This window comes from Pholcus phalangioides, unplaced genomic scaffold, assembly GCF_987345545.1.
Source record: "Pholcus phalangioides strain wild (caught in Gottingen) unplaced genomic scaffold, Ppha-v1.0 ptg000011l_1, whole genome shotgun sequence".
NCBI classification, from domain to species: domain Eukaryota; kingdom Metazoa; phylum Arthropoda; class Arachnida; order Araneae; family Pholcidae; genus Pholcus; species Pholcus phalangioides.
Window position 1 is genome coordinate 13,690,334 of NW_028301604.1, and position 14,808 is coordinate 13,705,141.

General features: G+C 33.9%; 2 protein-coding genes across 4 annotated transcripts in view; one reads left to right on the plus strand and one right to left on the minus strand.

Moving 5' to 3' along the window:
- The window catches only part of LOC149080084 (zinc finger TRAF-type-containing protein 1 homolog), a 39,520-nt gene that overhangs the window by 15,424 nt on the left and 9,288 nt on the right, over window positions 1-14,808 (plus strand). The window contains exons 5-6 of one of the 2 annotated variants that reach the window (XM_089239062.1): window positions 2,252-2,444; window positions 5,850-8,662. In XM_089239062.1, the coding sequence (XP_089095188.1) occupies window positions 2,252-2,444; window positions 5,850-5,864 (208 nt within the window). In that variant the 3' untranslated portion in view covers window positions 5,865-8,662. Of the gene's footprint in view, window positions 1-2,251; window positions 2,445-5,849; window positions 8,663-14,808 lie in introns of those variants that run through there. The other variant, XM_089239060.1, reaches the window with a different exon arrangement.
- The window catches only part of LOC149080085 (uncharacterized), a 32,470-nt gene continuing 27,422 nt past the window's right edge, over window positions 9,761-14,808 (minus strand). Inside the window, exon 8 of one of the 2 annotated variants that reach the window (XM_089239058.1) lies at window positions 9,761-10,116. In XM_089239058.1, the coding sequence (XP_089095184.1) occupies window positions 9,967-10,116 (150 nt within the window). In that variant the 3' untranslated portion in view covers window positions 9,761-9,966. The remainder of the gene's footprint in view (window positions 10,117-14,808) is intronic. The other variant, XM_089239059.1, reaches the window with a different exon arrangement.

Consider the following 14,808-nt stretch of genomic DNA (forward strand, 5'->3'; position numbering starts at 1 on the left):
ATTGTTTTTCAATTAGAATCGCTCAAAGATCCCTTGGTTAAACACAGAAGGAACCAAAGGCACTCTGTGCTCTCGCCATAGTCAGTCACTATATTTTCATTTCAATTTTTGCTTTGTTCTAATTTACATCCTACACACCCCTCAGCAACCACTTTGCAGACTCTCACTCGCTGTGATCAGCAAAACACTTTTTGAAAACTAACTAATCTATACAGTTTATAGAAAAACGTAATACAAAGAACACAAAAGAAACTTTTAAATTTTTTTCTAAATTATAGTGAAATCTCAATTCAATCATATTTTACGGACCAATTAAAAAAATTGTGTAAGGAAATCATCATTATACTGACAGGCGCCATGCGTTACCAAAATTTAATAGTGAATTTCTTGTCCTTTCTTATATTACAGCTAGCAATAATTTACTCTTGACACAGAGGTTCAATATTCATCATATTGGTAAACTAGAAGTACTTTCAAGGAACATACATTTAGAATGGTTATCCAACACTGTTCTAGCTTCTTCTAGAAAGTCAAACTTTCTCTTAACCAGTCAGCTGGTTGCAACAGTGTATGCTGTCATGCCGACCTTTAATCTAATTATTTCAGTTTTGAAAACTAACTAGTAATTATTTCAATTATAATTTTTTATTCTTGATGATTTACAAAACAGTTAAGAACATGAGGAAGTCAGTTTAAATGCATTTATAAAAAATTTTAACCAGGAAAATTTATTTTATTAGCTTCAAACTTTTAAAAAAGGGGAAAAAGAGAAATTAATTTTACAGCTGACAGGTTAAAAGAGAGTACGTCTCTTTTAAGAGATCTATTTCCTGTCTCCTCTGGTCGAATAAAGAATTTCATCATAACTTCTTGTTCTTACATGTTGCCCAAAATGGCAGTTGTGAGTGAATCAATAATTGGATTTTGATCATTTGCAAGGCTCGTGTCAACTGTTTTTTAATTGAAAGTTAGAATTTTGTCTGAGGTTTTTCTTTCAAAGTATGGTATAGTGTGATGTGTCACTCACTATACTATGCATAGTACCACTGTCTGTTCAAGCAGTACCCTCATTCATCATGAATAAGAATTTCCAACAGTGTCACATATGTTGTTGCAATGAAACAATTTTCAACTGGCAGTTGTTTTTTTTAATTTTTTCATGATTATATATTTTGTTCATTTAGCTTCAACAATTGTAGGAGAACCCACATCCATAGCGATTAATACTTTGATGCTTATCATTTCTATAGTTGTGGGACTCTTCTGTTCGTCTTCAAGAAATGTTTTAGTGACAAATTTTCTTCTTTTAATCCAAAAGTTTTTTTTTTTTTTAATGTTTTATTTCAACATACATGAACAATGTTTTTTTTAATGTTTTATTTCAACATACATGAACAATGTTTTTTTTAATGTTTTATTTCAACATACATGAACAATGTTTTTTTTAATGTTTTATTTCAACATACATGAACAATGTTTTTTTTAATGTTTTATTTCAACATACATGAACAATGTTTTTTTTAATGTTTTATTTCAACATACATGAACAATGGTCTTTTTTTTTGTTAGTACTGTCCTAACTTATATTGTTAGGTTGGTAATTTTTTTTTCAGTTAGTACTCGCTGCATCTTCATGAGTGCCTAATCCTAATGCAAGTTTACTGGGTGGATTCTAGAGTGGAGCATTCATGAGAATAGTTTTAATTTTATAAAGACACAATTTTCTTTTGGTTTTATCAATTCAAATAAGATGAGAAATAACAAAATTTCATTGTTAGACATTGCATTTATGAACCAAAGTTCTAAAAGAGGGTCTCTGTTTATTGTGACTGCATTGTTTGAATTATACCCTTTTCAGCTTTCATTCTCAGTTTCTTGAATTTCAATGTATGATCTGTTCCCCCCATCAGCTTTTCTTTCCTTCTCTTTCATGTTTCAACTTCTGTAATGTCAGGAACAGGTAACAGCCTTTTTAGGAAGCATATCATGTTCCTCCCTTGTAGGCATCAGTTTCTATAAAATCAATAACTTTCGTGTTGTGTCTGTTTTGTTCAAGCAGGAAAATTTATTGTAAAACACTTATATTTGAAAAGTCTGTCCAAATAAATTAAAGAAAATTCTCTGTAAATTATTGAAGAATACATTTTTTTAAATTAGCTCAACTTTTCAATGTTTTAAAATTAATGCTCAAAATGTTGTATATACACTATTGTTAAAATTAATAATTGTCATTTTAATGCATGTCTTTCAGCCCAATGATGATGCATTACATAATTTTGAAAGGACCATATGGGGACATGAAGGTTCTTCCTCAGTTATACCACTATGAGTTCAGTGAAGGTGATACTGAGAGTTACTACCAAGTGTTAACTTTACGAGACACTGCTGAATGTAATAAGCTTCTTTCAGCCAAAATCATCAATTGCAGGCTAATAATGTTTCAAGTAAGTAATTCATGCAAAGCAAATTACAAATTTTGCAAGTAAGTATGTGCGTGCTTGCCCCTTGCATTTTAAATATTAATGCCTTTTTTTGTCATGAATGTTTGCGATAAGAGGTTCATAATTTTTTTTTCATAATAATTTTTACTTCATTATTCATCATCATGGATGCCACTCAAAAAATCTGGATCCTTTTTGAGTGAAAGTGGGTCCCTCTTAAAAATAATTATGCCCCCCACCCCCATAATTCACTGGTATCTCTATGAATTTTCTTTCAACATGCCCCAGGTCTTTGATTATCTGCTTTTATTTCTTCGTTGAGACGGAGCGGTGGGCCATGTTCTGGGTAGGAGAAGGTATCTGTGAATCGAGTAATTCATTTCTAAAAACATGTCCTATCCAAAGGTTCATTTACTTTCATTGTCTACCAGTAGGAAAAGATTGCAAAGAAGCTTATTAACACTGACAATTTAATGTATGGAATTCCGCACACGTAATTAATCTAAAACAAATATACAGTTGATCCTGCTTATAATGTTCCTTCCATTTAGGACGTTTTTCCACTTAGTAAACTTATTTTTGTGGTCCTAACAATAAGTAATTCTCATTAAGATTTCCTGTTTACAACATTTTTTATGATGGTTTTTTGAAAAACGTTATAAGTAGGATCCACTTTAATTAACAGTTGAAGGCACACATTTATTTATTTACTAAGTCAATCTATAAATTCCCTTCTGATTGATTTTACATTTCTTTAAGAAAATCTTAGCACTTTAAATATCTTCTGATCAGATTTAAAGCAAATTAGATTCTCTCCTCTCTCAAACACTTATCTTCTGATTCCCTATTCATACTTTGGTTTTCCTGGTAAAATGTTTTTATTTTTCTTTCCTGATGGTCCACCATTCTGATGTGTCGCCATTTAACTGCCACATATTTTCGCACCTAAATATGGAAGCTATGTCAGATTTGTGTTGGAGAAACTTAACAGTATGCTTATGTGTGCGCGCGCCCAGCATTTGGAGTGTTTTGTGTTCAGTAGATGGTGCCAGCAGCAACTAGATACTTTCTCAAACTGGTAATGCATGCATTTGAAGTTTAATGTATACATATTTGTGTTGCAGATCTGTGTGATCGCCGTGGCAACCAGACGTTTTTTCAAAGGAATAGCCAACTCAAAATTTGAAAACCTTAGAAAATCACATTTTTAGCCGATTACCATTGCACAATCGCGGGTTCAAAACCCGGATTTTCACCAAAAGCAAAATTTTGGGGGCTATAAGAAGCCTCTTCGCCCCCCCCCCCTTCCCCCGAAGATCAAAAATTAAAAATATTTTTGTAGAGAATTAAAATATTGGAATAAAATAATTTTTTTCATACTATCTGTTAATTTAAAATTGTTTTCGAGTGTTAGTGACCTAAACTTCTGTGAAGAATTAGATCCTTGTGCCCCTCCAAAAGCCGATTCTGCGTACACACTCATGATTTTCGCGATGCGAAACGGTGACTACCACATAGCAGATCGATGACAAAACTGTGGGTATTCAAGGTAGAGTTTTTACAGATTCTGATATTTCTCCACACTCTCTGGAATGTTTTATAATTGTAATGGGCATTCCAATGCTTTATGATTTAAATAAAAAAATGTGCATTCGCAATATTGTAGGAACAAGGCGAATTTACACCATATAGACACTGTCTTTGAATGCCAGCAGATAGCTGTGAAAGTACGGTAATTTCCAGTATGCAACCAGAAGGGAGAAAATCCACAGGGAATAAAGACTCCAAAATTTGACAATTACACGGCCCCTCATTCAGGGAAGCAACTAGAGATATCCCTCATCTTATTCTTCAACAACCCGCTTGTATATCAATAGAGTGCAGTGTACAAAGTAGTAAAACCACTTTTTCAAGGTCGCTCAATCATGATACATGGGAAAAAAAGTTGGGAGGTTTCTCTCTCTACTTTTTTCTTCTTAGAACTGGGAAATTACACGTCCCGTAGGATGTGTAAAAAAATGTTTATGCATCCTTTTCCGAAATTCCGGGTATAACGCGTCAAAGGCATCTCTGCATCATTCATTGACTGGTTATGTTAAAACTTTAGGAAGAAAAAAGTATATGAACAGAAATGGCAAACCAGAATGGTTCAAATTCCAGAGAAATATAAACCTCTCTATTTTTATTTGCCACCAGCTATTAACCGCGGCTTTGGTCGCTTGGATTTGGTAATCTTAAAATGCTTCCGTAAGACCCTTTAGGGATTTAATTTTGAAAAATAACTTGTTAGTAAGTCTCTACATTATAAATAAAACTACTTGCAAATTTCATATTTATAGCTTCAGCCGTTTTGGCTCGACAATGATGAATCAGTCAGGACATGTTATTTTATATGTATGGATGTCTTTTGGTAATAATGTTTAAGAACATAGTCCAGGCAAAGTTTGGCATAAATTTAGAAAAAAATATATCACAGATATGCTGTCATATAGGCCCATTGTTTTGGGCATTTTGCCTGTTGTGGCCTTGTTATTTATAAATTCAGCACACATTTAAATTATAATTTTAAATTTGCTTAGTAATTATTTTTGAGATTGAGATTATTATTCAGCAATCTCAACTCACAGAAAAATAGACATTTCATAATATCATCTATAAGATATTGCTCAGGTAAAAGTGCCTCAATTTTCAGAAGATAAACGACATCTTATGGGGTTTTAGAGGTGAATCTTTTTAATTGCTCACCCCTTCTGCAACTCATACAAAACTTCTCATTGCCTTCCATCAAAAAAGGGGGATGTCAATGTAACTTTATCTAGTTGCTGAGCATCAATCTTTACAAGTAACTTCAGGACAAAATTGTCACAATGAAAAAAGAATACTAAACAACGATAAATGCTGTTTATAGCATTAGGGTTTTTATTTTTACAGCCCTTTACTCATGCTTACTCACTACCACTACTGTATGTTCCTAAACACATACATCGTATCAATTTCAAATATTATCTGTGTCGTGTGCCAAACTACATATGTTCACTAAATTTGTTCATTTTTGTGTCTTCATAATTTCGTATTTCTGTACTGCTTTTAGTTTATGCTTCTATTCAATAGTATGCTACCTTGGCAATTAAGAGTCACTAATAGGTCATTACATTGATAACCATTAAATATCCAAACTTTAGTTCTGAATATGTATGTAAAGAACCATGTGAAAATAAACACGCACACACACAAAAAAAAACATCTTTTGTGAATTCTGTCAAGGCTGAAATTTACTCCTCTGACATCTTTTAATACTTGTGTTTTATAATTATGAAATGCTTTGTTGCATTTTCAAGTGATTACTAACTTTATTAATTTTTTTTGAAGATAATATTTAAAAACACCCCCCCCCCCATGTTTATGCAGAAAAAGTTGTCATAAGCTAAGAAAATGGAAGACCTGAGAAAAATGAAGAATTTGGTGTAGTAGCTGTGGGTCTGATCCAAAACATTTGTGTACATTGCATTTCTCATTTCATATATGCACATTATTCTGTATAAGAAATCAATACAGTGAAACCTGTCTAAGACGGACCTCTATGAGACGAAAAACCTAAGACAGACCCCTATGACACAAATACCTGAGATAGACCTCTATGAGACAGAAACCTATCTTGAACGGAATCAAAACATAGTGCTGTCTAAGGTGCCTAGAAAGCAGGGCAAACTTATCATCCTCCATCTTTGACTGGCTTTGCCACTTCAAGTGACATCTAATCGTTTAAAAGAAATGAGAGAATGAACAGTGATTAACTATAGTGATAAAAAGTGACATCACACGTATGCTCAATGATGGCAAATGAGTCGGCCTGGGGTTTCAAGAAGCCCTAGAGGCTAGTGCTTTGATGTGCACCTTTATAAAACTGAAACAAGTCAAAAACAGAAAATTATTTCTGTCCCTTGACATTCCGTTTCATACAGGTTTTGCTGTAATTACTTTTAAAGTGTACTATGACAGTGCTTCCTAAGATTTGGTATTTGTGATTGATTCCAAAAAGAACCCATTTCCTGGAAACAGTTCTTTGACAAACCAGGATGTGTTAATACCCAATCTTTAAATTTGTGTTCATGCTAAATTTTCACTGATTAGTCTGTGTGTGTATACAGGGTGATACCATTTGTCTTTCCACATTTTACTGGTGAACCATTGATTGTAAAGGCATACTTCCAATTAGAAAAAGTATTTAAATAATGTATGGAACTCTAAATATGATTGACATATATATTATACATATTTAAATGGGTTATGTAGTTATTAAAATTTTTAAAAATTGGGGTTTTTTTTTTATACGTACACTGTCCTCATAAACCCAATTAGGAAGTTCATAAGTACAATATTCGCTAACATATTTGAATTAAAAAATTAGAGGAAAGTTAGTAAAGAACAGCATAAACAAGGGAAAGTGTGTGTTGTCTGTAGTTTATGTTGTTACTCTCTCAACTTTTCTCTGAATTTCTAATTCAAGTATATCAGCAAATATTGCACTTAGAAACATGGAACTTTTTTTTGGGCTCAGGAAAGACAGGGCGACAACTTCCTAAGTGGGTTATTTAGGATAGTATCTGTATAGAAAATCTTTTTTTTTTTTATGCAACTATACAACCCCTTGCAATATGAATGGCATATCTGAGTTCTACATCTTATTTAGATACTTTTTCTAATTGGAAGTATGTCTCCAGATTTTTTGCTTTTCCTCCAGCTCTCCAAATTTTTTAAAAAAGTTCACCGGATTTCAGCAGAAAATTAGATTTAGAAGAAAGTTTTTTTTTATTTCTTTTAGATAGAAATTTATATTTTCCCTGAGCTTTCCTTAGAATAGGTATAGGATATATCTCCTAAGCAGCTTTCACGATGTCATGACATCAATGACTACAGATGCCGTTGGAGAAAACACCTACAAAGGGCAGCCATAGTTCATGGAACCTACCTGCTCAGTTCAGTTGAAGACGTCACTTTCATTGAGTGGCCATCAAAAAACGTCTTGGTGACTGCATGTAAGCGAACTGGCAATTATGTGACTGATTATGTGTGATTACATTTATCAGCAACCAATTATCGGGGTAGTCTTGGTTGCCGACAACCCTGTGTAATTATTGTACTATATTAATAAGCACGTCACAAACACAATAACAGAGAGAGATTATCTGATACCACCAGAGCTTTTTCGTCAGCAGGCTTATATCTTGTTTTCTCTGATCACAAATATCTTCAAAAAATATGCAGCTGCTTTTGCAAACCTAAGGTTACCCATCACATAACATCCATGATGATTATCTTATGCTCAGGGGCTACCCAGGACCTTCCTGAGGCACTTTTTCTCAATTGATTTTTTTTTTATGGGGTCACGGGAGGATAATTTCTGAATTCCAAAAGGTGGCACATCTATGTGTAGGTTGTTATGGCAATGACAAATATATGACATGCGACAGTACACTTGTTGGATTTTTGAGTGAACTGCCAGATTTCTGCCTTTTGAACATTAGCAGGTCTGCTCTAGGATCAACAGCTCACCAGTTAAATGCAGCAGGGAAGATTATGGAATCACTCTGTATGTATGTGCATAAATATAAGGTGTCCACCTTTATTGTTACCCAACAGCTAATTCATATGTAAATTGTTAGTCTTAGAAGTATCTTACAATTACAGAAAATGCTGTCATGCTCATGCATCATCTGAGAAGCTGTTCAAGTCAAAGAAAAACTTAATATTGAAAAAGTTACAAAATTTAAATTTTTATTCCATCTCTGGGGCTAAAGCTATAAGCTCAACAAATCTTCATATGCTGAAATGTGAAATAAAAAAAAAAATTCCTTTTACAACCAAAATGGTTTGTTTTACTTTAACACATCAGCTCATGAATATTTTTTTACTGAATAAACTTTTACAAGATTTGTGAGAACTGTATAAAAATTTAAATTTCATAGCTTATTTTTACTTAAACAGCTTTTGGGATGATGCACATTTTTTAAACAATTTTTGTATTTAGGAATTGTCATTAAAATTTAGAAATTAGCTTTTAAATAACTATAAGAGTGGACACCCTGTATATACACACACAGGCACTTGAAGTTCCCCGGTTTCCTCTGTTTTATTTGAGAAAATAAACTATTGTGTAATGAATTTTTCATAGCCATGTGTTATGTGACTGAAACCTACATTAAAGTTTCTTGTGTTAAGCACTTTTTTCTTTTTTTTGCTTTGAAATTTCCAAAAAAAAGCAGGGTCATAAGCAATGTTCCCTCTAAGTCTGTGGTTCCTAAAATTAATGTGGGAAAAGACAAGTTTTAAGAAACATCTAAATTTCTTATTACTCAATGAACCACCCACCTGCTTCATAATAACAAACAATGTGATGTTAAATCTAAACACAAATCTTTTTTTAAACGATGATTACTATATGCAAAAGACAAATCACAAGATAGGAAGTTTGAGGATTTCACATTTTTTTAGTTTGCTTTCTAACTACCCTCTGAATGATTTGATCGGAATTTAAAAAAACTTTGTGTGTAAGATGAGAAGAAAATTTAAAAAAATGATGTAATAAATACTGCACTCATGTATGTTAATTTTTGTTTGAAAAATTATAAAATTAAAAAATCAGTTCAGCATATAGTGAAATTGCATGCACGTTTTGAGTTAGAAATATGAACTTTGGGAGCTCTCATCAGAAGGCAGCACTTAAAGTTAACTTTCAGGGGCTTTTTTTGAGATGGCTTCCAGGAGAAAGTGCCTCTGGGAAAAGTGTGATTTAGCAATAAAATTCTGGAAAAAAAATTGCATAACGAGTATGAATATATCCTGCATCATCTTGGTTAAAAAAATTTGAACAAAGTGAAAAATTTAATGAACATGTTTTTAATTTTTTTTTAAATCAAAAATGTAAAAACATCTTGAAAATTCCAAAAAATGAAGGCTCGGGTCTGGAAGGGTTATGAGCATAATTCATTCTTTATTAATGTGCACACAATCCAAAATACTTGCATAACAAAGTAAGCTTCCCCATGAAATAATGGAAACATTTGTGATTCGTTCCACAACAATCTTTTCAAACATAAAGGTTCAGGTCAATTTATCTTACTTTATTATAATTTAGTTCATATTTTAAAGTGAGCAATGCCAGTCTTTGGTTGTCTGAGTTCAAATTCTAGTTCAGACATGGATGCTTTTCTGACTCATTCACTCAAAGGAAAGATTACACGGTGAAAAACACTGTGTGCAATTTCACACTTTTTTTTCAATGTTACCTTAAATTCATTTAATAAAAAAGCATGGATATATAAGTTTTGGCACTATTTTATTGGCAAAATGTTTGCAAAAGCAAACATGTACAAAAGCTTGCAGAAGTACATTTAAATGCTCTAATTACACTTACTGAATCTAATGTATCCTGCTAAGCATCATTGGTACACATTATATCCAAAGTATGATTATTTTATTTATTAGTATGATTTTATTATGATGAATTTCTCTTGTTAGTCTTGACTTATAAATCTGTAACAGCCTTCTGTACATCAATGTTGGTACTCCGACCAAACTGTTCTAACCGACTCAAATGACAATGCTGACATAGAAGGTGTCCATCTAATGGGTAGCAGCGCTTATCTGGTTCATCAGTAAGCTGTTGTCCACAATCCTAAAATATAATATGAATATTCACTTTGCTCAAATTATATTGATAAATGTGTATAAGAAACTAAAATATTTTTACAAAACAAAAAATTCTCAACCCTCAGGCACAGGAGAACATGTACGAGCAGAGTTGCCAACTGCTATGGATTGTCCCTAGTTTCTATGGATGGATGCTCTCAGTACTACGGACATAGTTTTTTCTTAAAATTGTATTTTTTTCCAAAAAAAAAATTCTCATTTATTTTATTTCTTGAAAATTTATTGCGGAAATCTTTACCAAAACAGTAAATTCATATAAGAGAGAAGGCAAACTTGGACTTAAAAATGGTCAGTGATCAAATTTTGCTTTTCAGCAGGCCCTTATGTAGGAGATACATAGAGGAAAGAAGAGCACCTATCCTACCTACGCGCTCGCTGGAAGGTTAGAGGGATACAATGACAAAATTGTGATCTAGGCTGATATCTGAGTATGACGATAGGGCAAATAATAAGTACCTAATATCGGACTTCGGAAAATCTGAATAGTACAAGGCAGAAGTGCTCCACAAGGGATCTGTAAGCGCTCTCCAGGGACTCTGTGGCCGCTCGAGAAAAATAAAAAGATAGTAAATTTGATTTAAAAAAAATATTTTTAAATTCTAAAAATAAATTGGTAATTCTGATACATAACAAATAAGAATACGGGGCTCCGCCATAAAAAAATTTTTACGAAAAAGCGCTCTGAGAGTCAAAAAAGGTTGAGAACCGCTGGTATAAGGAATATATGTGAAAACATTTTTCTGAAAGGACCTGTGGTTGGCCCCCCACATCTGGTAAAGGCGGTTTTTCATCCACACTACTGAATGCCCCAACATGCAAAAAATTGTTTTCACAGTCAAAATTGCCCAGTGCTGTGGGCTAAAAGCAAGCTTTTTAAGTAGTTAAGCATGGGGAGTCTGGACCCAAGTTTATTTGCACTGATAGTGCCTGATCGAGCCCATAGAACTTGTTATGGGGTGGATATTTTGTCATGGGGGGGGGGTGCTCTGATAAAAGAAAACAGGAAAGGAAACACACTATGCTTGTTAGATGTCCATATATATGACCCACAAGGGCATGTATAGAGTGGGATGGTATTGAATCTTCTTGAATTACTAAAGAACTCTGCGACCTCACGAAGTTGCTTGGGAAAGGGGGGGGTCATGTGGCCTAGGTTCCCGGGCCTACCAGGTGCTATATTTAAATGAACATTCAATTGTAATTTTTTTTTAAATAATTTTTATTTTTGAGTGATTTTTTTTTTATTGGATTATGATTATGTTGTCCCAGAGGGGGAGGTACCCACCCCATTGCAAAGCTCAACATTCGTCGCTACTGAGAGGCTTCATGTTAATGTTGGCATGTCTGTATATGAGTATTTTTCCTTACGAGCAATTCAAGTATTACATTAGCAGACTTTTGGGAATTTTTGACCAGATTCCCCCCCACCAGCAAAATTTTGTCAGCTGTGCTTCCTACCTCTAAACGCATACTGGGATCATAGACGTAGATGGGGGGCACAAGCTCCTATGCTCTCTCTGCCTCCTCCCCACACAATCAAAAATTTTCTTGAAAATACCTTTCTTGTTATTATAATCAATGTTGGAATTTTAATGCTATTTGAAGGCTAATAACTCAAAATTTGTCTATAAGAAATTCATTGCAACCTAAGTCTTTTGTACCCCCTACAAAAGCTAATCCAGCATACGCTTCTAATTGGATTGCCTTTCAAAAATATACATAGGGAGTCTGACCACTGCCATTTGGCACTGCTGTAGTGAACTATGCTATGTATGGACTGGGATTACTGAACACACTATATTTTTAGCTTGTGTGTTTTAGGTTTGTTATAATTACTGGTTTAAGTTAATCATTAATTAAAGCAGTGGTATAGTTTGTCGTTGCTAGTTGGTGCAAAGTACCAAGCATTAAGCTCTTGTTTTCATCATGTCCATAGTTTCTACGGTTGAACTTATTAAAATAAAGAGTTACAGAAAGTACCCCCGATATTACGGAAGCTATTTTTATACATTCCATAAATGCAAATAAATCAAGGAAGATCATAAATCTGATGGAAAAACTTAGCTTGGGGGGAGGTATGGTAATGGTATAGAGTACAAAAGCCCCTGCTCGCTCCTGAAGTCTTCTACTAGGATGGGTGCAAGTGCTTGATTTATTGCCAAAAATAGCTACTTGAAACATTCAGCTCTTCTATGGAAAGGGTGTTTTCCGGGAAAAATTTGCTCCCATTATGGTCTACATCAGCGATTCTTAATTGGCGCTCTGTGCAACCACTCACAGAAAATAAAATCAGTCAATTTGATAAATTAAAAATGAGGCCTAAAGGGTTACGCCATTTAAATTAAATCTAAAAAGAGCTCCTCGAGTCAAACAGGGCTACGCCATAAAAATTATACACTGAAAAGGGCTCCACGAGTCAATAAAGGTTGGAAACCACTGGTCTATATAAAAGTAATCTGATGGTTTTCCATGGAGGGGGGAAAGTAATAAATATGCAGGTTGACTTTTGCCCTTTGTTATCCTCCACCCACACAGCAACAAGTGGCTATCCCAGCGACTGTACAAGATCCCAGAGGAGGAGGGATGCAAGTCCCTCTGATTTACTGATGCTTTGGGATGCTCTGTTCGTCATTTCCTGTCTTCTCTCCTATATCATCATAACTTATCATTCCCTTCACATTAAAAGGGAGCTCAGCAAATCCCTGAAGAGCAATTGGTAGCACACTAAGGATGAGGGGGGTAAATGTTGTCCGAGGACACCATGCTATGGGTCATCAGCATCAATAGTGTTGAGAAGGCAAAGACAGTAAAAGGTACTTCTAGAACCTCTCTTAACACCAAAAATAGTTTGTTCCCATTAAAAGTGTGTTAATAGAAAAACTGAACATGGAAACATCAGAAAACTTCAAGTGAATTCTAATTGCAGACTTATAAAAATGCTTGCTATAAAGAGCTTCATCAGTGCTGATAAACTTGGATTTTTCCATTCAACTCAAAATTTGTACATATTTCTTACTTATTCATAGTTCATATGGATTCAATAACATAAAACTGCAAATCAACTAAATCTTGATCAACTATTATTTTAGGTAAGTTGCAAAAGCGAATTTTTAAGTTCTATATGTTCCTATTTTGTTTTCCGAGATTTAATAAATTTTATTTAGCAGATGAATGAACTTGATCACTAAGAAAACTTTAATTAAAACTAGATTGTATTACTAAGCATATTGATAATTAAGTTAATGAATCAAATGTTATATTTATTAATATAACCTTCTCCCTTATAGTAGGGAAAGTGTCATACTGTAAAAGCAATATGTTGCTTCTCAGTATGACACTCCATTGAATTTAAAAAAATAAAAACGAAATGCAAAATGGCAAATACTTATTTTAGACGGATTTAATGATATTTTCAACATTCGTGGGAACTGAATTCAAATGAAATTGGAAAAAATATTGCAAGTTGCAAAAAAAAAGTTATTGGGGTGGGGGGTCATGTCGACTGAGCACCCCCGGCTGGTTAACATGCATTGCTACTGACAGCCTCCATCCACTCCACTCCCGTCTGGCAGTCGAGTGGTTAGGGAACTAGCTTCTCACTGTGCAGGTCTGGGTTCGAATCCCGGTTTGGACATGGATGTTTACTAACACTAACAAATTCCCTGGACGGATCATTCTGATCCCTTGGGAATATGTGAGGATCATGTTATTATTAAAGAAAAAAATGTTGGCCAGTGAATCTGAATCCCCAATCAGTGCTGATGTAATACTTGAATGGCCCCTTAGTCATAATTAAACACTCTATTTCTGTGTTATCCCCATCAGCAAATATCTCAGAGGTTGGTATTGCAACATAATGCAATATTTTTTGATAAGTTTTAAAATTTATACACGAAAGGGTTAAATACAAAGAAAGCATCATGAGAGGATAAAGAATATAAGGTTCAGTTTTACATGTTAATATTTTTTAAAAACTTATCACAATGTTCAGTTGATTTTTACATATGTATTTTTTAAAAATTTATATAGAATGGTGATTTAACCCTTTGCGAGATGGGCAAATTTCTCTGATGGGAGTACCAGCTAGTCGGAATTTTTTGTAATTTTCCGAAGTGTGATATTTTGCAAAACAATCACCGATATGAAGTCCTGGCTTCCGAGTACAGGTATACTTGTACACAGTACATGCATGTTTCTCCTGTTGGAACATACTGCACAGTCTTTCTTGGTTCCTGAACGAATTATATAAAGCTGATTATTTAATCTAATGTCTATGAATGACGTTGAAGGTTGCGCTGTAGATGGTGTTTGGTGCCAGAAATTTCCTACTAACTCATCACCTAAACATTTCACAAAATTGAAGTGCGTTAGTGGTCTTTCGTTGTTCTGTTGTCTTATTTTATGCATTATGTATGAATTGATGACGCTATACTTATGTATGAATCCATGCCCCAAAAAAATAATTTCCACCACCATTTGAGGGATTTTTGAAGGAAACAATACATTGCAGCATATCGGTCCACGTGATCAACTGCTCTCATTTTTTTGGTACAATGTATAGCCACAATTGGTTTCAATAAATTTATTGTTTTACCACTGTGTGTTCTCATTGTAACCGATTCGAGGGATGCCACATCGCTGGTGATCAGGAAAGTTA